Below are 25989 nucleotides of genomic sequence, written 5' to 3'. Positions count from 1 at the left end.
AACGGCATGGAAATAAATTCATATATATTTCAATGTATATATTAAATAAATGTTACATATACATCCTTGTCCTAAAGCAACTCATGATGACCATATCATCGAGTACGTGAATGACTATGACGCATTATGTTTCGGTCCCAACATAGATACAGATGCCCCCCCCCCCCCCGGTGACCACCACAAAGGTAACGCAGATAGACAAGTTTAGTATTTAATGTTGTTTCAAAATAATATTTTCAGTGTTCAGTGTGTCTTAAAAAGATAATATCTCTTACCAATATTACAATGGTTTCCATGAACTTGATCATTTTCTGAAGTCCTTATGAAAAAGATTGTGAACACATTTTCATTGTTAAAACGGTATTCATACGACAAACGCTGCCTTTTCTTTTGGCCTCATCATTATAACTGCATTATGTACTGCATCGTATTGTTCTCCACTTTCTGTGATCTTTTTTATCAAGGATGTGACTGTACAATACCGCGGTGGTATATTGTTCATAGCAATTAATGGTACATCCACAACCTTTTAAATGCTCCGATTCTTTCAACTTCTGGATCTTTTGTGTTCTCAACTTCTGGACCTGTTGTGTGGTCCCCATGATTGTCTTTAAGTATTGTCCTGCTGTCTAGAAAACTATTAACACGTTCCTGGACAATTGGTTCGTGTAAATGTCAATCATCATCAGCAACATCATCGACAGCTTCACCGTCTATGTTTTCATGTTCGTAGACCTATGAAATAAAATATGCAATGTAAACTACAACATAAGCACAAATGCACTAAATTAAAAAAAATGAATTGAAGTTGTTTATAATTCAATGGGCTATGACATAAATTAAGTATGTAAGTTTCTTTTTTTATGCAACGTAGTGCCGTAGGCTTATGAAGTTGTATTTTTATCCCCACGCTCTTCGGAGAAAAAGTGGGGATTGTGTGGTTATCTCCGCCCTCCGTCCGTCCGTCCGTCCTGACCACTTTCTCCTCCTACACTATTAGCACTAGCATCTTGAAACTTACATACATGGTAGCTATGAGCATATGTGCGACGGTGACAGCGACGGAATTTTGATCTGACCCCTGGGTCAAAAGTTATGCGGGTAAGGGTGGGGCCGGGTAGGAGATTTTCCTGCGACCGGGATTCGAAAAAGGCTCATAACTACTGTGTCTCTTCAGATATTGCTTCCATATTTGGTATGCATGTGTATCTTGACAACACCTATACATGCGCATACAATTGTTTACCCATGTTACCTTAACCTTGAACTTTGGGTCAGTTTTCAGGTTTCGAAATCTGCGACCGCGATTCTAAAAAGGCTCATAACTACTGTGTCCCATTAGATATTGCTTTCATATTTGGTATGCATGTGTATCTGGACAACACCTTTCTATGCGCATGAATTTTTTAAACTTGGGGCCCGCGTTCAGGTTTCGAAATCGGCGACCGCGATTTAAAAAAACGCATAACGTCTGTGTCCCTTCAGATATTGATTTCATAGTTGGTTCGCATGTGTATCTGGACAAGACCTTTCCATGCGCATAAATTTTTGACCCCTGTAACCTTAACCTTGAACTTAGGGTCCGCGTTTAGATTTTGAAATCTATTATGTGGTTATCTCCGCGTTCTGTCCGTCCGTCCTGGCCACTATCTCCTCCTACACTATTAGCACTAGAACCTTGAAACTTACACACATGGTAGCTATGAGCGTACCGTAAGTGCCATAGTGCACTACTTGGAATTTTGATCTGACCCCTGGGTCAATTGACATGACGCCTTATCAGTGATCGCTCCGTCCACTTAATCACGTGGCTCAGCGGGAAGAAAACCTAGACAAGCTAACACCAAAATGGCTTCTTTGCCTATAGACTGCATATAGATTTACGCGATATTCAGGATGATTTTATGGACTTGTTTAACACCATATTACACTTGTAAAGGGGTTGATGCCATTTAGTTATTCTGCAAATGCAAAAAATATACGATTAAAGAGAACAGCAGCTATTTATAACGGGTAAATCGGTACATTAAACACGCTTTCAAACGCTTGCGCGCTTACCGAAATCGAACCCGTGATTACGTGTAATGGTGGTATTTGCAATAAATTTACACTTCACCGGTATTTACCCGTGTTATTAACAAAATTATTACCGAAACATTCCCCCCTACCCGTGTATTTGACACGAAATAGCGCTTTATAACTGGGAATTCGGTGAAGTTTTACGCGCTTTCTGACGCCGGGTGGGTACCTCAATCCCACATGTTATTGTGTATAAAAGTGATATAAATCATATTAAACATTGCTTATGGGACATTTATCAATCACTATAATTTAAAGCGCAAAAACAACACAGTAAGTTTGGACATTGTCTGATATAAAATAAGCGGTGTACGAAATGGAATACGGTCAGGCTATTATAAATTAATAAGGCTACCAATATCAGACGCGCGCGCAGGTACCGACTTCCCCGAAGTTACCGCTTTTATTGGTTAACTAATATCAGTAATAATAACTCTTTAACAATAGCATTTATCGATACGTCTTTATTAAAATAATAAAAAAATGTTTTTCTTTTGTTTCTGACACACACAGAAACGCGATTTTAACGGGGATTTCGTAACGTTACACGAATTGGGTACCAAAATTCTCAATTATTTTACATGCACACGTGACATAATACATACTTAATAATTCTTAGTTATTGCTTATATGACATTTCAAGTTTGTGAAATAAATTAATGTTCTATAAAGGGGATCTCGGTAATTCTTGAAGCTTCCACTCGCTCTTGTCAAGACCGCATTGCCGCGTGGAAATGGTATAAATTTAATTCATCTAACTTATCTTTCTGGATACCAAATGTCAGAGTTGCATTAACCCTTTTTACACCGTTTTTTTGCCATATTTCATTTCCGTTTTTTAATCCGAACAAAATAAACGAAACTCGTTTGAAAAATGAGATCTAGGCATTCGAGCTCCTAGTGTGGATTAAAAGCGTGTATTGGTGACACCACATGTGTAGATACCGTTAATAAGATAATATATCACATGTCACCATCAAATAACATGTATGATGTCAATTAAGTGCATTACTATCAGAGTAATAAAACACAGCATGACTTAGGCTTCATGCCGGGTTTTATTTCTCTTTAAGGAATGCAGATGAACCTCGCTTCTGACCTAGTAACTGATAAAACTATTATTTTAAAGTGAAATATTATGTGATAATCAGATCGATAACATAAACTATTTAAATCTGCTAGTATATCCAATAAAAATATATTATAATTGTCATTGACAGTGTTGACGTCAGTTGTTCGTGGTGACGACCGCATGTATTTATACATCTCTTACACTTCTCAAGATCTCTTTTCGGCTTTGGAAACAATATAAATTAAATGTCACCAACTAATCTTTCAGGATATCGATTGTCCGAATGACATAAGCCCCATTGACACCGTTTATACATTTTAAATCGTTTTTTAAAGAGAAACACAAAAGAAACTCGTTGGGATAAAAGTGAACCTAAACATGTAGCTTGTCTAGAAAATGGCGGACAGGTCGTTGCTAACGAGTGCGCCCGATTAATCGATCGCTGATTGGTGGATCAATTCTAGTGGGCGGAACGATCATAGATAAGGCGTCATGTCAATAGTTATGTGGGTTGGGGTGGAGCCGGGTCAGAGATTTTCGCTCATTATTTTAGGTTATTTTACATTAACTTCTTCATTTCTACAACCATATACTTCAATATGACAATACGGTCGATCTCAACTAAGCATGGCCCAATTACCAACCGGCGGACGTTGAATTATACGTCAGCTTATGTTAGGCGTTACTTTCAAACTTTCAAAACGTCTATATGATCGTATTGTGATAATTAATGGTTATGCAATGGGTGTATATTATATCAAAATATGAACATTTAAATGAAAAATGCGATTTAAAAAAGTGAGATTTTGTAATATACTAGAAGAAAACGCAAACATATTTTTGACTGTTACATAGATTATTTTAATTCATATATGTTAATTAAAACAAAGGACAAAATCGGTTTACTATAAATTATAGGGATACAGTACATGTTTTCACTTTACTGTGCTATGTGCATTAAATAATTATCATAATTAATAAACATCACTAGTGTGGTTTTGTTTTACAAGTATTTGAACTTTTGCTGTATTGATGATGATTATGAGAACGTTTTTTGTAATAAAATATTCAATCATATGTGTTCATTGAATCGGCAATCTATCAAACGGTTGATTAAATATTGAAAAGTCTCAGCCAGGCCTTGAACGGATTTTGAAACATAAATCGTATTTGATTTGCAAGAGTTATTGATCAAAGACACGTGTTGATGTAGCTTAAACAATAATGAGAAATACACATCAAGTTGTCGACCGTTAAGTACTAGTTAAAGTAAAAACAAAATTGCGATGTAAAATTATTTTTTTGCCAAATCACTAAATAAAACTACAGTGTGCATAAATAATTGTTAGTGATTGATTAAACAATTATTAAAAGTAAAAGTATCTAACCCTTATTTCGCTATCAATAGCTTTTTCGCGGACAAGACAAAGCTTATTGCATACAGTCGAAACCCGATGGCGCTAACTCGCCGGGACCGACAACAAAAAATCGAGTCATCCGGAATTCGAGCCAACCGAATTGCTTCTTGTCAAAGGGTTCAAATGCATTCATTGAATGTTCTTTGGGAACAATTTAATGCGAGTATACAATCGTTCGGTCTCTAATGGATGAACCGGCTGACGGACGAAAAAAACTTATTTTAATAATAGAGTGTATTCTATATAAATACTTATACATGTACATGTTATTTGCATTACGTGAAAAATTACTTAAGTTTTCATAATTATAAAAAATAACCTCTCTGCATGAGGTTTTAACGCACAACCAAAAAATAACGAATGTGACATCTTATTTATCGGAACGTTAACCGACTGCGCTAACGATAAAAATGGACAATAACAAAATGTCAAAGCGACATATCTCTATTTCAAATATATTTATTTAATGGTGTGAGGGAAACAATTTTGTGTAATTGTGCAAACGTTCTGTTTCTTATGGATTAACGAATGAACGGACGGACTGACGAAACAATTACAAAAAACTCTTGAACTCGTGTGATTGTGCAAACGTTCAGTTTCTTATGGATTAACGAATGAACGGACGGACTGACGAAACAATTACAAAAAACTCTTGAACTCGTGTGATTGTGCAAACGTTCAGTCGCTTATGGATTAACGAATGAACGGACGGACTGACGAAACAATTACAAAAAACTCTTGAACTCGTGTGATTGTGCAAACGTTCAGTCGCTTATGCATTAACGAATGAACGGACGGACTGACGAAACAATTACAAAAAACTCTTGAACTCGTGTGATTGTGCAAACGTTCAGTCGCTTATGGATTAACGAATGAACGGACGGACTGACGAAACAATTACAAAAAAACTCTTGAACTCGTGTGATTGTGCAAACGTTCAGTCGCTTATGGATTAACGAATGAACGGACGGACTGACGAAACAATTACAAAAAACTCTTGAACTCGTGTGATTGTGCAAACGTGCAGTCGCTTATGGATTAACGAATGAACGGACGGACTGACGAAACAATCACAAAAAACTCATGAACTCGTGTGATTGTGCAAACGTTCAGTCGCTTATGGATTAACGAATGAACGGACGGACTGACGAAACAATTACAAAAAACTCTTGAACTCGTGTGATTGTGCAAACGTTCAGTCGCTTATGGATTAACGAATGAACGGACGGACTGACGAAACAATTACAAAAAACTCTTGAACTCGTGTGATTGTTCAAACGTTCAGTCGCTTATGGACGGACGGACATAAGGATGGATAAATAATGACATTCATGCATACAAGCATACTTACAGAAGACTGTAAATACATTAATTAGGGTACTTTTAAGTCCTGACATCTAAGAAACCATAATTGCCATAAAACATTTTTTAATAATAAGATTGTATTCTATATGCATGCTTACACGTGTGTTATTTTATTGCATTAAATATTTCTTTACTTTTTATAATTAAAATATATGACCTATCCGGGATTTTAAGTCACAAAAAATAGCAAGAACAAGGTATCTTAAAGGAACCTTTTCAATGATTTTGGCATATTGAAGTTTGTCAATAAATGCTTCATATTGATAAATGTAAACATTGGATCTAGAGAGCTCCAGTAAAAACAACAAGAATAATACATTTAAGAAAGAAAAAAGTAACCCTCAACTGAACTCAAACAATTGATCCCTGGAGTAAAAGTCTATCGCTTAGACCACTCGGCCATCCGTGATACAATGAGTGATGTATTTTATACTTTATATAGGCAATCCTCGTAGTATCACAAAATTTAACGACAACAACAGAACTCTCCAAATTATTCAATCGTTAAGCGTTGCAACGCTTTCTAATTTTCAGATTTTTAAATCGGCAAAATATGCATATAATTGATATGTTAGAGCATGGTTAATGTTCAGTATTACCGTTTCCCCACCAATGCCATATCTGCGACGAAAAATTGCAATTCTGAAACATTTTTTAATTGTGTCTATTTACCAAAACGTGAAAAGGCCCCGTCAACGACGAAGAAAATAAAAGTTGTAAAATAACGTTGTTTTTTTTATTATTAGTTTAAATTGATTAAAATATCAAGACTGGTATATTACATTACTTGAGAAATCGACAATAAAGTTGATAATTTTCAAAGCGTAATATCCCTATTTCAAATATATTTATTAAATGGTCTAAGGGAAAAAATGTGTGATTACATGTAAACGTTCGATAAAATATAAACCTATTTGCGTTTATTCGGTGACACATTACCCATGTTAATTACAACCTTATAACAGTTATAAAACCTGGCAGATGAATGTTAGAAGTCACTTGACCTTTACATTTACGTTATTTGGTAGAAAGGCAATATACCGGTAATAGACAATGGTTTCACTCGATAATTAATAAAGGGGCTACAGGAAAGACACAATAACTTTTGCTTAATACAGTCTCGGAGTTTAAGGAAGAACTGTATGATATCAATTTATATCAATATATTTAAATGTGTCTCCATATGAAAAAAGGTGTTTTGTTCATAAATGTCATCAATCTCTTGCAAGACGGTTACATTTAATTCATGAATGTGGGAGCTTGGAACGACAACGCTGCATGGAGATTGTATTGTCATAGCACAATTCAATATCCTACAGCTATATGTTCCTGCATAAGTATGACATATGGGCTCAAATATTACTGCGCCTTAAATTTAAATGTGTTTCCGACAACAAAATCAAATTCGCCACTGTTTGTTTGGGTGCACAATTTTTTTTTATTGAAAACATGCCATTAATTAAATAATAGTACACGGAAAGTATATATAAACACACGCTATTATTCTTTTATGACGTTATGCACTGGGATATAGGAACACCAAGTGAATTTAAGGTGTATTTTCAGTATTTGTGAATATTTTGAATATCATAATTTTAGGACACGACATTATACTGTAAGTGTCCGAAAACTTATGTTTATTAGAATAATACCTATTTTCAATAAACTTGTATCTGTATATGCAAAAATATGTAATGACAAATGTCAGTACATTTGGGACAAGTTGTGTTTCGGTAGGGGCGTGTTGACCTATTTTGGGGAAAGTTGTACTGGGGCGAGTTGGTTTGAGGCGAGTTGTAAGATAACCCTTTACAGTTAGGTGAAGTTTTTTAGAAAATAGATAAAAAGATGGCGCTTTAAAAATCTCGACAACTGTACTCAACAAACGTGAATATCAAAGGTTTGGCATTGCTAACGAAAATAAAATATTGATATCCAACAATACTTTGCTTATTATTATACATTTAACATGTGTCTATAAAATATGTTGACTTTCGTATGTGTCTTACTGTCCAATATTTCGAGAATATGTATAACACCACCCTACAGCTAAATTTATAGGTTACATACCACTATTACTTCAGAATTATACATATTGCATCTACCCGGTATTAACATTAGAAGTGTGTGTGTTTTTCTTTTGGTTCATATAGGTTTTTAATTAATATGGCAATTGCTTGAATTTCTGAGATGATGCAGATGTATCCTGGAGGCTAGAGTCACATTTATAGGTCGATGTAACAAATAATTGAAAATAATCAGATAAAATAAAGTATACAAAATAAAAATAAATTACAGTAAGACTGTTTAAAAGTCCATTAATTTATTAATCAAGATAAAAAAATGCTTCCCCTTTTTTCTGTAAAATTTAGTTTCCGCCATGACAGCTGACGAGGTCAGGTAAGTTGTTTACTGCGTCACCTGTTTCGGTTGATTTTGGCGAAGGGTTCTCAGAAAAAATATAATATAAATAGTAGTTACTGAAACAAGCCTATGTCTAAGTTCTTAAGCAAAAGCCTGAGAAAGTTATGAAGAACTAGCCCAGAAAACTCGGACGGAAGAGCATACAACTAGCATTTCTAGCAGTGATCTTTTTTGTCCTCCTATTTTTCTCCAGTTCTAATATAACTATTTTTACTTGTGTTTTCTTATCTTCCTAACTTGGGGCCAAATGGTGTCTGTTTGAAATATATGTTGGACTTTACTTTATTTTCATTTCTAGTGAATAGACTCTCACTACAAAGCCATCATGGAGGACGATGACTTGGACAGTTTTGTGGAGGCAGTGACCACCTACCGGTGTAAATTCTGTGCCTTCACAGCGACAGATACCAAGGAAGTCAGTCAGCATGTTCGTGCTCTTCACATCCCTGTCAAGAAGATACTTCCTGATGGTAAATTCAGCTTAAGTTAAAGAGGTTAAAGATTGACAATTTAAAGGGGCTTATTGACAATTTTTCCGCTGACATATATAGATACATATCAATCAATACATATTCCCGCATTTTGTATAACAATAATCTATTAGTATTTACAAAATCTATGAGATTGATGTGATAAGGAAGCAAATTTTTAACAAATGCTTTGGAAATATAAAACCATATCAGCCATTGATATGTCCCTTGAAACCATTGTATCAGTTACTAGTGATATAATTTTGATAAGCACATTATTCTGATATATAGCAGAAATGCAATTTTGCCATTCGTTAAAATAAAAAAATCATGTTCTTAAAATAAATTATCCAATTATTAAGACGTGAATTCTTAAATTATCCTTTCATTCAAATTTACATGCTTAAATGTTAAATAAATAGTAAATTTCTTACCTGTACAAAGTTGTAAATTATACATAGAAGTAAAAGCAGTTGTACAAGTGTTACTGACAACTCTTTACAATAAGTAATAATGTATATATTACTCTTTATTTTAGGTACACATACAGCAGGGAGTATAGCCTCAAATGATTTGCCTTTAGAAACAATGCAGAATGAAGTAAATCATTCCACGGCTAAAACTTTTCATGAAACAAACAATCTTAATAGTCAAGTTGAAACATTAGATGTTCCTTGTAATGGCCAAATACTGTCTTTACTCAACAGTAAAAATAAAGATAGCGTTTGTACCAAAAGTGATACAAAGGAATCTGCAGCTTATGTATCTATCGCTTCTGGCACGGCTGCATTGAGTGATTCATGTGAAATTCTGCCCTCAGTGGACAATTATAGTGCTGCCATTGAAAACGAACACAATGCCAATAATCAGCTTATTACAGAAAGTGACGCAAGCCAAATGATAGTGGAGAACTGTGGAAATGTTGACGTAAGCTCAAACAGATTGGTGCATGTACTTGTAACAAACCAACAAGATTTGCAGAATTCTGAAGTGGGCAATACCTTGGATTCCTCAACTCAGGCAGATCCTTGCAAGTACATTGAAGAAGATCCCATGTATCATTTCACTTCGAGTCGCTCACAGCATGTCACAAGTAGGTATCAGAAGTGTCTTACTCTGTAAATATGTAACTAGTATAGTTCTTCACATTGCAATATACAACAGTGTGTTTTTATCTCACCTTAGCACAACATGCTCAATGGTGTGCTTTTGTGATCACCTTTTGTCAGTCGTGCACTGTGCTTTGTGCTTCGTCTACATTTTGCCTTGTTTGAAAATGGTTTCGGTTGGTTAAAAAACATGGAAGCCAGGGGCAGGGCATTTTTCCTTATTTTGCTATAGTAAAACCTTGTTAACAATCTAGAGGCCACATTCATTGTCTGATCTTCATGAAACATGATCAGAATATTTGTCTCAATGATATCTTGGCAGGGGTTTTTTTTACTAAGAAAGTGACGCCGATATTCGGCGTCTTCCCCTACCAGAATTTTTCCCCTAAAAATACCATTTCCCCTCCAAATATATATATATTTTCACCAAAATATAATATTTTACCCTCAAGGAAATGTTTTTCTTTCTTTTGGGAAGTCGACACTTATCCAATTTGTACCATGTACAACGCTCTCGCTCTCTCTCTCTTCCGACGAACACTCAAATCTGGGAATCCCAGTGATTCTATATATAGCTCTTAAATTACGTCATGGAAACCGGGCAACTAATCGTATTAATCATGTGACTATTTTACTGGATTCCGGTCTTGCGCGAGAAGGGTGTTTCGTCAATTAATTACCGGAAACCAGTCGAGTTTTCATCCGGGTTATGAGAAAGCCAAGATAAAAACGTTAAAACAGAAAAAAGTCTCACAATTGGTGTTCATACACGAACAAAATAAATCGTTCGGACTCGGAAAAAATTAATTGCGTTGACGCATTTTTTAAGAATGAATCATCAAAAACCGTTGAAACCCAGCAGGATTCGGAGGTACATGTAATCAACATCGATTAATACTGTCGGATTATTGTGTAAGTAAAAGTAGACAATCGGCAGCTGCCGCACCTTTCCCTGCCAATACTGTAGCAGATCTAGATCGTCAACCCATTCATCATGAAATTGAAATCATAGTATTGACATCGTTCCCCGGCCCCAGTTGAAAACATTTCCCATGATTAGATCTACACCTGCAACTTTTTTAGGACTTTGACTTTAATATCATACTTGTTTATGTGTTTAAGAACAAAAAGGTCAGAGACATGCCTCTTTTTCTAAAAAAAACCTGAAGTCTGTAGGTGAGTTAAAGACATTGAAATGAACAGTTTTTATTTTTTCCCCAAATATGTCTCTTTCGCGCTCGATTTTCCCCTTTAACCCAGCGTCCAGCGTCTTCCCCTTTTCATAAAAAAAACCCCTGCTTGGATGTGTTATAAAATGGTTCAGGTTGGTTGAAAAACATGGTTGCAAGGGGGCGGGGCATTCTTTCTTATATGGCTATAGTAAACCTTGTTAACACTCTTAAAGTCACATTTATAGTCCAGTGTTTATTGAACTTGGTCAGAATATTTGTGTGATGATATCTAGGATTAGTTTGTAAATGGTTCCGGTCTGTTGAAAAGCATGGCCGCCAGGGTGCAAACCTTCTTAACACTCTTCAAAGTCTCATTTATAGTTCAATCTTCATAAAACTTGGTCACAACATTTGTTCTAATGATATCTTGGGCTGCACACAACAGTTCAGTTCATTTGTGTCTCAGATAAGTGACTTGGACCTTTTTAGGCCCTGCTGTTTTTTTTTCCATTTAGGGGCCAGTATAGTGACCTATTTCCCAATGGAAAAAAGCATATATTTTTCTCAAATTTCCCAATTGAAGGTTTAGTAGGTTACAAAAAATTGAAATAAGTCTCTAATTGAATTTCATATCCCATCAAGCTCTATAAGTTGAAACTTAGTAAATATATTATTAAAATCTCTTTTATTGAATATTTTCAATGTTAAAGTATCTATTGGCAAAAACACAACAATACTAATTTCTCGATGATGTCAAAAGAATGTGATTTTTCCGAATCCGCAAGGACCGGGCCCCATGACCAAAATGTTGAAACAACACTGTACAAGTTGCGTATTTTCTCTGTGCAGAAAAGCCATTTAAAACTATATATAATTGATGTGTGAAAAAAATCATTTATATTCTGAATGCAAAATAATCCCAAACTGATGATGTCATAATGTGTTGCAGTGTGAAGCAAGGCATTTTGAATTTGTGCTGGATACATATAAGTCTGTCTGATCCAATGACAGAAATTCCAGGGGTCTTACTACTAAAACAGGAGTCCTTGGACTCCTTACCTTGGACTCCTTACTTTGGACTCCTTACTTGGAAAAAGTAGAAGTCCAAAAGGGAAAAAAAAGGACTCCCAATAAATATTGCATTTATCTTCAAATTTTCAGCAAAAAAATGCATTTAAATAAAAAATGAATGTGAAATAATAATATAATTGTTGGTTTCATTATTAAAAACCCAAATACAGAATGTACAATCAGGCTTTTTCCGCCCTATGCCACGGGTCCGAAATTTGGCCCCATTCCCAATGCAAATCTGGTTGTTTTTTTCCCAATTGAAAAAAAATCCCAATTCCAAAAAAAAAAATTTTATTTTTTTATTTTTTTTTAACCTTTAAATATATAAAAGTTAACCTGATCCGGTGTAGAAAATAGAAAGTATTGCATAATTTAATTATCTGTTGCCTTGAATTTGTTTTTAAAAACAATAAAATATGTTAATGATTATTTAAGACTTTCCTTATTTTCCTCAACTTCCGGCGCTTCGCGCAATTTTTTTCACCTAAAAAAAGGCCAGGCCTTTTCCCCAAATTCAGATTAAAAACGTGCACTTATCACTCATGTTCATAATATTTTGTAAAATTTTAATAATAAGTTATCAAAATAATCGTTATTTAGCAGTTAACGGCTTCTTTGAAATATAAGAAACACTATGTACATGCGATAAACTTTCCCAAATGAGCCAATTTTGCGATTAATTTTTTTCCCAACATGGGGGTTTTCACGACGCGAAATTCCCAAAATTCCAGTGTGGCGTTTTCCCAAAATGGAGCGGAAAAAACCTGACATTAGGAATCCCACTCATTATGTTCTTTTTATTGTTACTGTAATCAAAAATCATATAGAAAAAAATAAACAGCTCATTTAAATCAAGTGTGCATAAAAGTGCTTAATGTATAAACATACACACCCCACTTATAAACATTTACTTTTTTGTAAACAAAACATTATCATTACCTTGCAATTATATTTCCATTTGAAACAACAATAAAACCAGTTAAATACAAAAGTCTTTGACAACCACAACAGTGTTACTGGATGACATGAATTAAATCTACCCCGGTATGTCCTAAAAACTGCAAGTTGTGAATGGTGTCGGCAGACATAAAAAGGTCTTTGATGTGAATGTCGAGTTGGGGCAAGCTTCTAGGAAGATAAAACTGTAAACTTGTAACACATCAGCAAGTGGCAATTTCAAACCGCATTAATCATTGCTGTCAGATAAAGCATCAAGGCTTAGCTCGTTAGAGGATGGGATGTGGAACAACTATCGAACAATTTAGAAACATTACTTCACTTGATTTATTCGATTTTAAACAGGTGTGAGGACATCAATCGTGTTGGCTGGAGTTTAAATAGAAGGCTGCTTTACAGGTTTTGTTTGTTAATAACCCAGTTATTCAAAAAGGTGCATCCTGGGGACTCACATTTGGCTTCCAATTAGCGTCATTTTTCAAATTTATGGGTACAAATACGCATTAAGCATTTCTGAGAGCCCTGTTCAATGTTGTCATGCATGTGTATTGGATATGGAAAAAGAGGCTTGTCTGCCCTACTTCAAGTTTAACTAATTTTAACATTTATTGTCACGTTTACTTCTTTTAAGGGATGAGAATGGATCTGGATCGAGTGACCCAAAGATCTACATCAATTGTCTGTTTGTTAGCATTCATTAATTAGAAACTCAATTTTTTCAGATGTGAAGCATACCGTTGCAAATGAAGTGGATCCATTAACAAAGGAACTCTACCTATGTGGGACCTGCAGTGAGGGCTTTACGTCCATCAATGACTGCAAGCTTCACATGACCAACATTCATGGAGTTACCGAGTTCCAGATGGGAAACCTTCCGAGGAAAGTCGACACCGGAACGCAAATGGAACACAAGAAACGGGGCCGTAAGAAAAAATCTGAGTGCATTCCAAAAGTGGAGCCAATCGATGCTGATGAAAATGCGGACATTGAAAGTGTGGACATGCCACTCTCAGGATCTGACGAGGACTGGATAGAAAGTCTGCAGACATACAGCACTCGTAGCAGACGGAAAAGGCGACCACCTCCCGCACTGAAGAGCGACTACTACCTGGGACGCACCAAGAAGAAGGAAAAGAAGGAGGAGACACCGTCTGATGTAAAGCCAATTACAGGCTATAGGTGTGATGAGAAGAACTGTGGAGCGAAGTTTGCAGAGGAGACCTTGCTGGAGAAACATCAGGAATACCATGTGAAGGATCCTACACCAGGTGCAAATCACTTCAAGTAAGTGAGTTATTTCTCCCGTGTTCATGGAATCCTTTCACCTGGTCTTTATTTGGATAAATTTCATTATCTTTGTGAATTTTTTAAATATTTTCAAAGCAGGGGATTAAAAAATCATATGAAAGGGCCAGTGTTTGGGGAATACTTAATGATTTGAAGTAATTTTCCAGAGAAGGACAATGTAATAGTCTTTTATTATATAAATTGATATGGAAATTCAAAGACACCAGAAAAAGTACTGAAAGTGTCTCTAAATCTTTAAAAGCATCATGCCTTTGATGCTATCAATCGAATTAGATTTTCTTGCAGCAATGCTTAATTAAATTCAATTTAATTCTTAAATGCAAGTTTACATAAAATTAATTCATGGTTGTTATTTTTCATCCTTTTAGCTATTTTTATGCCCCAGGTAGGGTGGCATATAGCAGTTGAACTGTTCGTCTGTCAGTCTGTGCATCCGTCCGAAAACTTAAACATTGGCCATAACTTTTGCAATATGGAAGATAGCAACTTGATATTTGGCATGCATGTGTATCTCATGAAGCTGCACATTTTGAGTGGTGAAAGGTCAAGGTCATCCTTCAAGGTCAAAAGTCAAAAAATACAATCCAAGGGAAGTAATAAGCTTTAAAAGGGAGATAAATTGTAAACCTGCCAAATGATATATGTATATTGAAATTATATTTCAATGTGGCGCAATAGGGGGCATTATGTTTCTGACAAACACATCTCTTGTTTTCTCTCTAAATTTATCTGTTAAATACATGTAAAGTTTTGTTAATCCCAAAAAGACTGGGTTACATTTTTCCTCACCGGAAGTGTTTCCATAATCAGTCTTTATTTGAGTCAGACTTTTGCCCATTTTACTGAGGTTAGTTGTTCAAACCAAATATTTTTCCACTTAGCTCACCGGTTCACTTTATATTGTATGTAATAGTATTAAACAAACTTAGGAAATCGTGTCACAGTGGTGTAGTGGATATGGTGTCCGCCTAGCAATCGGGAGGTCACGGGTAAGATCCCTAATGTTAGAGTAGTCTTTAGATTTCCCCCATAGACACCAAGTACTGGTTTAGTCCCAGGAAACAGACTTGAGAGCATTTCAAATAAGCCTTAGGCTTTCGATGCAATCAAGCTAAAATAAATAGGTTTAAACTAAACTTAGGAAATCAGGAGAGATACTTGTGTAACTTTTATTGGTGGTGGTGCCCCTTTCATTTGTCCAGAGCATGACTGTAATGCAACTAATCAAGCTATAAATGTTAAACTTCATAGAAGATACAACTCATTGAATGAATATACAAAACTACTACTGTGCTTTTTTTTCTGTGTTAGTTGCTTATTTTCTTGCTTGATTTTAATTCTGAACTAAATTTTAAGCTTTCTAGCAAGTAGCTTGAACAATTTACTTTGTGACACAATGACCCATATGTCACATAAGTTGTCCGGCGTCTGATGACACAATCAACAATTCTATAATTTCTAGTTCTGATGCATACCTTTATGCTTAATAAAGAACACATAAACTACTATAAACATAAATGGACTGCAGTTAATTTTTGCAATTGTCTTGCAGGTGCACATCATGTGACCAAACATTTGCGGTCTGGAAAGCAGTGAAGATTCACGCATGGAAATCCCACAATGAAGACCTGGGTCTCTTCAAATGCCATTACTGCAGTTTCAGGACTGATGCCTCGAGCAAATTGAGGGTAAGTCCTTAACCCTTTACCACTAGGATATGTATTTTCACGCATTTGTAGTCCCTTAGAAAATCAAATTTAATTTAAGATCTTTCTTACAAGATTCAAGTTTTAAAGGCCTCATCTCTAACCCTTAGATACTGATGAGCAGCAAACAGCATAAAACCTGAACAGACAGCGAGTTACATGCAGGCGGTTCTGGTTTTATGCTGTTTGCATGTACAATGTAGTCATTTTCACTTTGCTTCTTATGGGGGAAAGGGTTATTAATATATATAACCAGTATTGTTTGTCAGATTTTGTTACATATAGATTTAACTGATCGGATAACTTTTTAAGTCACAATTTCAATGAAATTAGGTCTTATTATGATACTCCTGGTGATGTATGATAATGAATTGGGACGTTCATAAATAGTCTGCAGGTACTTGGGAATTTAAGCGTCAATACAATTTAAATTTGGAGTTGGTTTGAATTATAATTGATAGAACCTAAATAAAATAGAAAATAATTAACTAACAAATCAGGCAACTTCTAAAGACTTGATTACTACATGTACACTGATAACCTATTTAAACATATGAGATTAAAACCATCATTTTTGGGGTGAAAATATATATAGGCTATATAACAGTTTGTTAAACTGGTTAAACTGTATAATGGAAACAAAGATACTTTTTATATTTTGAATATGGCCCAGTAAAGGCTATACAAACAGCCTAAGCAAATAGCCCTATACATTATTTTATTACTTAGTATATGTAAAAATATAATTAAATATTTTACTTCAGGGTACTTAAATCAGAACAATCAAGAACAAAACTTCTGGATGTATGTACATTAAAGGGGCTTTTTCACAGATTTTGGCATGTATTGAAGTTTGACATTAAATGCTTTATATTGATAAATGTAAACATTGGATCTAAAAAGCTCCAGTAAAAAATCAAGAATAAAATTAAATAAAAGAAAAAAAAGGAACCCTCAACAGGGCTCGAACCACTGACCCCTGGAGTAAAAAACCCATTTAGACCACTCAGCCATCCATGCTCACACAAAGAAGGATGTATTTTATACTCAATATAAGCAATCCTCGTAGTTTCACAAAATATAACGACAACAACAGAACTCTCCAAATTATTCAATCGATTCGCGATGCAACACTTTATAATTTTCAGATTTTTAAAAAGATGCATATAATGGCTATTTTAGAGCATGGTAAATGTTCATTATTACTGTTTCTTCACAAATACATGTATGAAAACAAAAACGAAAATTTGCGAATCTGAAACATTTTATTTTGTCAACTTACCAAAACATGAAAAGGCCCCTTTAAATAATCTCCATTTTAAAAACATTGCATGAAAATGTTATTCACATGAGGCTGTTAAAAGGAAGAACACAACATAGAAAAATGGTATACTGAAATGTGTTGATGTGGCTGAATATAAATGGCAAAGTGATTGATAAGAATGTTCAAGATGCTTTTTCTGACAGAGTGAACATGTATTTTACATAGATTCACATGGAAATTCATGGCACTGACCGTCCGTATGTCTGCGCGAAGTGTGACAAAGGATTCAAGCAGTTTGCCCAGCTTAAGAATCATGAACAGACTCACCTGGAGAGGGAAAAGGTGCAACATAACATTGACGAGTAAGTAGTTTATGGCTAGTAAATCAGAACGTGCTAACGTTTGCAATTGGCTTTTATTTATCTATTCTCAAAAAGGCAAGACACTCTTTAAAACTAGTATTATTTGTTTCGCAACGATCACTGTAACAAAAGCAACAAATAATTAATGACCATTCTGGTTCAGCTATAGTTACGTTTTTTAACCAGGTTTTCCGAAGGAAAAAACTGGTTATTAGATTGGCGAATGCGGGCGGGCTGGCGGACTGGCTGGCGGGCGGGCGGAACAAGCTTGTCCGGGCCATAACTATGTCGTTCATTGTCATATATTAAAATCATTTGGCACATTTGTTCACCATCATTGGACGGTGTGTCGCGCGAAATAATTACGTCGATATCTCCAAGGTCAAGGTCACACTTTCAGTTCAAAGGTCAAAATTGGCAATAAATGAGCTTGTCTGGGCCATAACTATGTCATTTATTGTGAGATTTTACAATTATTTGGCACATTTGTTCACCATCATGGGACGGTGTGTCGCACAAAAGAATCACGTCAATATCTCCAATGTCAAGGTCACCACAACTTAAAATAGATTTATTTTGAAACAAACTTACAAAGGGGGTTAATTTTGTTTGTTCATTTCAAAAGTTCAGTTTGAGTTGTCTCCCTTAATCAGATTTTTTTTTACAATGAAAACCTGGTTTTGTGACAATTTTGTCCCTTGTTTTGGATTTAAATTGATGACATGGATCTGAATGATATAACAATGTAATGCCTAATCAATACCCAGACCTGAAGCAGGTGGGGGATTGTAGTAAAGCCCTTGTCCATATGTCAGTCAGTCCGTCAATAACACTTTTATATCTGCTCCATATCTCTTTTACCTTATGCAGAATTTTCATTAATCTTGCCTCAAATGTGATGACCTATGAGACAATTTTAAAACACACGAGTCAATCATGCCATCTCAAGGTCGAACATGAATGTCAAGGGTTCGAGTCTCAATTTTTGTTCAGCTCCATATTTCCTATATCTTTTGAAAAATAAAAATTTTCATGAATGTGCCTTGTAAAAGGTTTCATGACAATGTCAGAAGGAATGAGTCAGTTATGCTAGATCAAGGTGAAGGTGGTACTTCATGGTCAAAGTTTTTAGCCCACATTTTTGCGTCCACTCCTTATTTCCTATACACCCCAAAGGATTTTCAAGAAATCATGCTAATACTCTTTAGGTCATTGTGAACATGCTCTCAAGGCATGAGTCAGTCATGTTGGCTGAAGGTCAAATTTCAAGGTAAGCTGTTTTGGTCTCTGTTTTTGTGTACAGTTAATGTATCCCATACCAATTGAATGATTTTTATCGAACTTTGCTACAATAATAAGGCATGCTTGAGGTAAAGATCATACTTCAAGGTCAAATTGTTTAGCCTTTATGTTCATGCACGCTCTATATCTTCATTTCCAATTGAAAGATTTTCTGGAAATTTGGCTGCAATGAATGTCAAGGTCGTTGAGATGGTGTGCAAAAGGCACGAGTCAGTGACACTTCATCAAGGTCAAAGTCACACTTGAAGTTCAATAGTTTAGCTTGAATTTTTTGTTTAACACCTTTCCCCAATAAAGGATTTTTATGAAAATGTCCAATTACCAGAAAACATGAGTGAATCACCCTGGCTCAAAATGGAGGCTTCCACGTAAAGGACTTAAGGTTATTAAATACACCTTGAGGCATAGAGCTGCCTATTTGAGAGCCATTATGTTAGTACTTAAAACTAGTCAAAAGACCATTGACAAATGTGCACTTGCAGAAGTGTGATAGCTTTGAAAAATCATGTGACTTGCATGAGATTTGGGTTATTCTGGGGTAAGGTTAAGGATTCATAAATGATTTTATTAATATTTATGTAATTAATAACTACTTTAATTAAAAATATTAAATAGATTGAAGGTCAAATATTCTAGCCTACATTTTGTGTTTGTTTCTTATTTCATGTGCCTTTAAAAAGGTTTTGATAACACCTGGCTCAAATGTTTAGGACATTAAGATGATGTGCAAAGGCATTGTTCACGCCTGCTTAAAGTCAAGGTCACACACGAAAGTTTAATGTTTGAGCCTCCTTTTTCCTGTCCATTTTCCTTGTTCATTCAATGCCTGTTCTTTCTATACTCTTTGATTGATTTAATGAAATTTTGCTCAAATGTCAGGGTTTGAAACCATGCTCATAAGGCATAAATCAGTAAAGCCAAAGCAACGTCCACGTAACTCTTGGCGATTTTTAAATGTTTCAGCCTCTGCTTTTAAGTATACCATAGATTTCATGTTTTCTCTTGATAATTGCTTACAATAATTATTGCTTTTAACCTAGAAGAGTCAGAGCTATTTTGAAAACAGTCCCTTTTTACTATAAATTATACCATAACAAGCAATATTTGAAGGCTAGTTGAGAGAGAGATAAATATGTTGTTTCTGCTGATTCACATGAGCACAATTATTGTTGGACTAGTTCGCGTCGGATATGTGACGTGTGTAGCAGAGTGTTTGCCAGCCAGAAGTGCATGAGGATCCATAGGGAGGCGGTCCATAGCGGCCACAAACCATTCAAGTGCAGCTTCTGTGAACATACGTGTGCTAGGAAGGCTATGCTCATTCTTCACCAGCGAACACACACAGGGGAAAAACCATTTAAGTAAGACTGGGTCTCAAATACATGGGGAGTTGAGCCCAAAACTGTTGAATGAACTTGAATCTGCTTATTTCATAGGTAGAAAGATACAAATTATAACACTTATTCCGTGTTATAACTGTTATAGCAGGAAACATAGTTACCTGACAATTGTGAACGCTATTAGCATATATTACACCCGTAAATTGCCTCATACATAATTCATGCTGAGTTTAATTATTGCATGTATTTTACGAGTTTAATGTTGTCATTAGAGTACATTTATTATGATACACTTTCATCCATTGAACTCAACACAGAAACAGCTGTATTCATTGTAAGGATATTTATGCCCCCCTTCGAAGAAGAGGGGGTATATTGCTTTGCTCATGTCGGTAGGTCGGTCGGTACCTCCGTCCACCAGGTGGTTGTCATACGATAACTCAAGAACGCTTGGGCCTAGGATCATGAAACTTCATAGGTACATTGATCATGACTTGCAGATGACCCCTATTGATTTTGAGGTCACTAGGTCAAAGGTCAAGGTCACGGTGACTCGAAATAGTAAAATGGTTTTTTAATGATTATTCAAGAATGCATACACAGCCAACAGGGCACACTCTGAACAATATTACTGAAGCAACTGGTCTGTAATCCTAAATCTATAATTATCAGTCCAATGAAAAATCATCCTTTTAGTAAAATACAGTGGATCAGTAAAAATATTATCAGAATATGACAGGGTTTTTTTTTCCTTCTTTGGGACCCGCCGAAAATCGGCCCTTTCCCCTCGGATTTTTTTAACCCTCAGCTGGTAAATTTTCCCCTAGATTTCATTTTCCCCTTTTTTACCTTTTTATATATAACTTAACCTGATCCACTGTAGAAACTAGAAAAATATTGCATAATTAAATTATCTGTTGCCTTGAATTTGTTTTAAAAACAGTAAAATATGTTAAATTGATTATTTTAGACTTTCCTTATTTTCCCCAAAATCCGGCTTTTCGCAGATTTTTTTCCCCCAAAATTCAACGTTTCGCGCAATTTTTTTCCCCTCAAAAAAGGCCAGGCCCTTTCCCCAAAATCAGATAAAAACCCCTGTATGAGATATTTTGTATATTTTGTATATTAAATATTGTGTTAATGTTTAATTTTGTTGATTAATATAAATATAAGCAGGACAGTGGAGGTAATACACTACAGGGGAAACAAATGCAATAAGTTTAAATTTATTGTTACAGATTTGCCTCCCTTGTAATATATTTAAATTTTACCAAATGTAAGGCTAACTGCATTTTTGTAATGCATACTACTACTACTACTACTACTACTACTACTACTACTACTACTACTACTAATACTACTACTGCTTCTGCTGCTGCTGATACTACTATTACTACTTCTACTACTACTACTACTACTACTACTACTACAGTACTACTACTACTGCTACTTCTACTACTACTCTACTACTCTACTACTACTACTTCTACTACTACTACTACTACTACTACTACTACTACTACTACTTCTACTACTACTACTACTACTACTACTACTACTACTACTACTACTACTACTACTACCACTTCTACTACTACTAATACTATTTCTTCTGCTACCACCACCACCACCTACTACTACTACTACTCTATTACTACTACTACTACTATACTACTTCTACTACTACTACTACTACTACTACTACTACTACTACTACTACTACTACTTCTACTACTACTACTACTACTACTACTACTACTACTACTACTACTACTACTACTACTACTACTACTACTACTACTACTACTACTATTTCTTCTGCTACCACCACCACCACCACCACCATCACCACCACCATTCACAGTGACAAAAAACGTATTCACGCAATGGCTGCTACTACAACTTATAGCCCATATAAGGGGGCATGCATGTTTCACAAACAGCCCTTGTTTAATATACTTTTGCATAAAGGTCACTTTCAGTTGAATCTTATTATTATCACCCGCCATAGGCGGAGGGATATTGTTTTAGTGTTGTCTGTCCATCCGTCCGTCCGTCTTTCCGTCCGTCAGGCACTTTTGTGTCCGGAGCCATATCTTGGAAGTGCTTTGGGGGATTTCTTTGAAACTTGGTATGAGTATATATATATGGATAAGAGGATGATGCACGCCAAATGGCATTGTACACCATCGGATAATAATGGAGTTATGGCCCTTTGTATCTTGAAAAAATGGTTTTTTGTGTTTTCGGAGCCATATCTGAGAAATGCTTTGACGGATTTCATTGAAACTTGGTATGAGTATATATATGGATAAGAGGATGATGCACGTTGATGTTGTCCATCCCTCCAGAAAACTTTTATGTCCAGAAGTATAAAAGCGGGGGATATCAATTCAACGAATTGGCTAGTTGGGCTATATCTTTCTGTGTAACTGTTGCTCTCCATTTGCAGATGTAATGTGTGCCACTACACGTGCAGCGACCACAACTCCCTACGGCGACACCGGATGCGCCACACAGGCCTCAAGCCCTACAAGTGCCCCCACTGTCCCTACGCCTGCATTCAGGCCATCTCACTCAAGGTGCACATCAAGAACAAGCACCCAGGTCAGTCACATGATATCTAAAGTGTATGTTAAGTAGTGAAATGTAGGAAAATATGGGCAGCACTCAGGGAATATGGAGCTTAATGCATGTTTGTATTAAGTTTTTGTTGAATTTTTTGTTTAAATGAAGTCTTATCTTAGCGAAAATCTAGTTAAGGTGGAAAGTGTCGTGCCTGATTTGCCTGTGTTTATTGCACATGCTTATCTGAGACTACACTTTGTGCACATGCATTAAGTCCTGTTTTCGCAGAATGAGGCTCATATCAGTAAAATAAATCCTTACATCACTCAACTTGCTGGAAATATTTTTTATTGCCTGACGAGGCATTCAGTGTGCATTCAGGTTTTATTTTAGTCATGATACAATGGACATGTATTCTTAGCTAAATTGTGGAAAAAAATCCAGCATGGTAAAGAAGTTCACCTTTTTGTTCTGTTATTAGAATGGTCTATTATGCTATAGAAACATAGTTGTGTTTTAAGGAATTTAAAGTTTGTGAGTGAACATGTGAATGGAAATTGGATAATACATTATTCGCTTGTTGGTAAAGAAGTAATGGTAAAGTTATCAATCAGACAGGGATTGACACTAACTTTTTTTTACCTACTGACCCAAAGGACCACCAGCTTTCAGAAATTACTTGTCCTCCAAGATTTCAAATGGTCCGACAATGTCTCTGTTATTTTACTTAAATTCCAACTTACTTTCTGGACTATCCACAATGTATTGTGTATTTATAAAAAGAAAACTATACTATCTACTAAACTATCTCAATATCCCTTTCATATTTTCGCTGTACTTCAAGCTTCTCTTCATTAGTTTTAGGTTTTTTGGCGTAGGTTCAACCAATCGAAGAATGAAATTCCACATCTCGAAAACTTGTAATCTTGAAAATACGCACGTTTACTTTCCCGCAATATCAAAACATTATTCGGCGCCCTCCAGTATAAATTCTTACGGTAAACAAAGTATATTCTGATGGTATTAAGATCGATAAAATGCTGATTATTGCTGCTTTTTCAAAAAAATTAATACCATTTTGTTCATTTCCCGATCGAACGATTAGAATTTTAAGTTAATTTGTGTATCGATCACAGCGAAGTCTGAGACATTTTCTGGAGACATTTGCGGATCGAAAATCGATTTTTTGATGTGACAACAGGTTTTTGTCATCCAGGCATCTAGAAAAATTGAAATTTTCAATATGATGCTATTGTTATCCCGGTCTGGAGTTGGCCCATACAAAAAATGATGAAATTATCGGTTTATTATGAACATATAGTTTTTTATTAATGAAAACGGCTTTCCACCAGTATTTCACAATAAGCTGGCCAGGATTTTTAACTGGTCCGACAGATCAACCAAATTTCTAGTTTCACTGGTCCTCCCTATTTTTTACTGACACCGGTTCAACGGACCACCGTTAGTGTCGAGCCCTGTCAGATTTATTGACATGCAATTTGCAAAATGTTCTAAGACGTTATTTTTTAAGAAAATAAAGTTTCTTGCAGATGCTTAAATCTGGATATTAATTTCCTCCATAGAAAATAAAATGTTGAATGTATAGGTTACCAGTATATTATTTCAGCTTTCTTATTACTGAATTTAAATCTGTACTTAGAGGGGAGCCAAAAATTGCATTTTAATATATTATTTGACCTTTTTCAGATCTTGGTGGCATTTTCTGCTGTAGTCTGTGCCTCTACAGAACCGTGAACGGTCAACAATATCAGAACCACCTTCTTGATCACAAGAATGGCCTTCTGCCTATTGACGCAGATTATGTCGGTGCAATCGAGCCCCCTCTCTCACACAGCGGTCTCACCCTCCAGCCCCGAAGGTCGCGGGCCAGTTATGGCAGGCCGGTGGTGAAAACTAGTTTCTCAAGCACCAAGTTACCTGGGCAGGAAAACATCTTGGGTTTTGTGCAGCACACAAATACGGTCTCCGGCGGTCAGCATGTGCTACATATTCCTGTGTCCGCCACTAGCGGAGAAGAACACCTGGCTCAGCTGCAAATACAGCTCAATGAAAACAGCGAGGCTTTGATTTCTGCTGAAGAGTATGAAAAGATTGTTGACTATGAAGGCTCGGAATCTCAGTCAGAAATAAACGCCACCAATCTGATCTACTCCGCGCTGTCTGCTATTTCGATGCAATCCAATGATCAGATGGATCTTGGCATGGAACCGCATGATCTTGTCTCGAAAATTCAAAATGGCGATATTCAGACATCCATAGAAACCAATTTTAATAAGGATGGTGTAACGACGCACACGATAACATTCCGTCTGCCTGACGGTGGGGAACTGCTTGGTGGGGTGACGCTACAGGAGAGTTCAGAAGAGAAGGAGGCTGTGGATGTACTGGAAGCGAATACTTCAGGGAGTGAATGGCAGATTGTTAATGACCAAACTAGTATTGAATTCATTGATGCAGGCTCGTGATAAAACCTTCTTTGTAATATTTGTAATTAAATTGTTATTGTTTAACTTAAAGAGATTTGTTTGTTGATTTCATTATTTCTAAAGCATGTGGCATATGCACAAACTAATGTGTATGAACCACTTGTGGATTTACATCCTTGGTATTTTTTGAATTTCTTATTTTAGCAGTATCATAATAAAAAGTTGTGTTTTCTTCAAAAGCTAATGTAATAAAACCTGCAATTACAACTGAACTACTTGAAATCATAGCTGTGATTTCAAGCTGAAATATATTTACCTTTTTTTGTTGCTTAATTAGGTAATGGATGGATTTGCAACTTTAACTGAACAAAAGGATATTAGTATACTTTTAATTGATCTGTAGTGGTGAACTAATTTGTATGCTCCTTCCCCCATGAAGAAGTTTGTAAATTAGTTTGCTTCAGTCTGTTAGTCTCTTGTTTCTGCTCTCTGACTAGAGAACACTTTGGTCTACCATCATTTCAAATGGTAATCTAGTTTCTTGTGAGGTGAGGA

The 25989-nt window shown here is 35.7% G+C and overlaps 1 protein-coding gene and 1 long non-coding RNA gene across 5 annotated transcripts; one reads left to right on the top strand and one right to left on the bottom strand.

The window, feature by feature from the left end:
* Positions 1–78: 78 nt before the first annotated feature.
* On the bottom strand, positions 79–10647 carry LOC127835040 (uncharacterized). Its single transcript, XR_008028318.1, has 4 exons — positions 10383–10647; positions 9830–9944; positions 8732–8804; positions 79–735 (listed from the first exon to the last, which is right to left on the bottom strand). It is a non-coding gene; the product is annotated as an uncharacterized LOC127835040 (long non-coding RNA).
* On the top strand, positions 7725–25524 carry LOC127835039 (zinc finger protein 26-like). 4 transcript variants are annotated; one of them, XM_052361229.1, is made up of 9 exons: positions 7725–7834; positions 8657–8828; positions 9367–9921; positions 13860–14421; positions 15998–16133; positions 17641–17777; positions 20258–20440; positions 22872–23026; positions 24695–25524. In XM_052361229.1, exons 2-9 carry the CDS (start codon positions 8684–8686, stop codon positions 25471–25473), a joined length of 2652 nt encoding a protein of 883 aa, XP_052217189.1. In that variant the 5' UTR covers positions 7725–7834; positions 8657–8683; the 3' UTR covers positions 25474–25524. The 4 variants fall into 4 exon arrangements, with proteins under 4 accessions (XP_052217189.1, XP_052217190.1, XP_052217191.1 ...); XM_052361230.1 differs by having other exon boundaries at positions 7753–7821; XM_052361231.1 differs by lacking the exon at positions 7725–7834 and adding an exon at positions 8002–8057.
* The last annotated feature ends 465 nt before the right edge of the window (positions 25525–25989 follow it).

Source organism: Dreissena polymorpha, chromosome 6 (genome assembly GCF_020536995.1).
Source record: "Dreissena polymorpha isolate Duluth1 chromosome 6, UMN_Dpol_1.0, whole genome shotgun sequence".
Taxonomy (NCBI): Eukaryota; Metazoa; Mollusca; class Bivalvia; order Myida; family Dreissenidae; genus Dreissena; species Dreissena polymorpha.
This window is presented reverse-complemented; position numbering and strand designations above follow the sequence as displayed.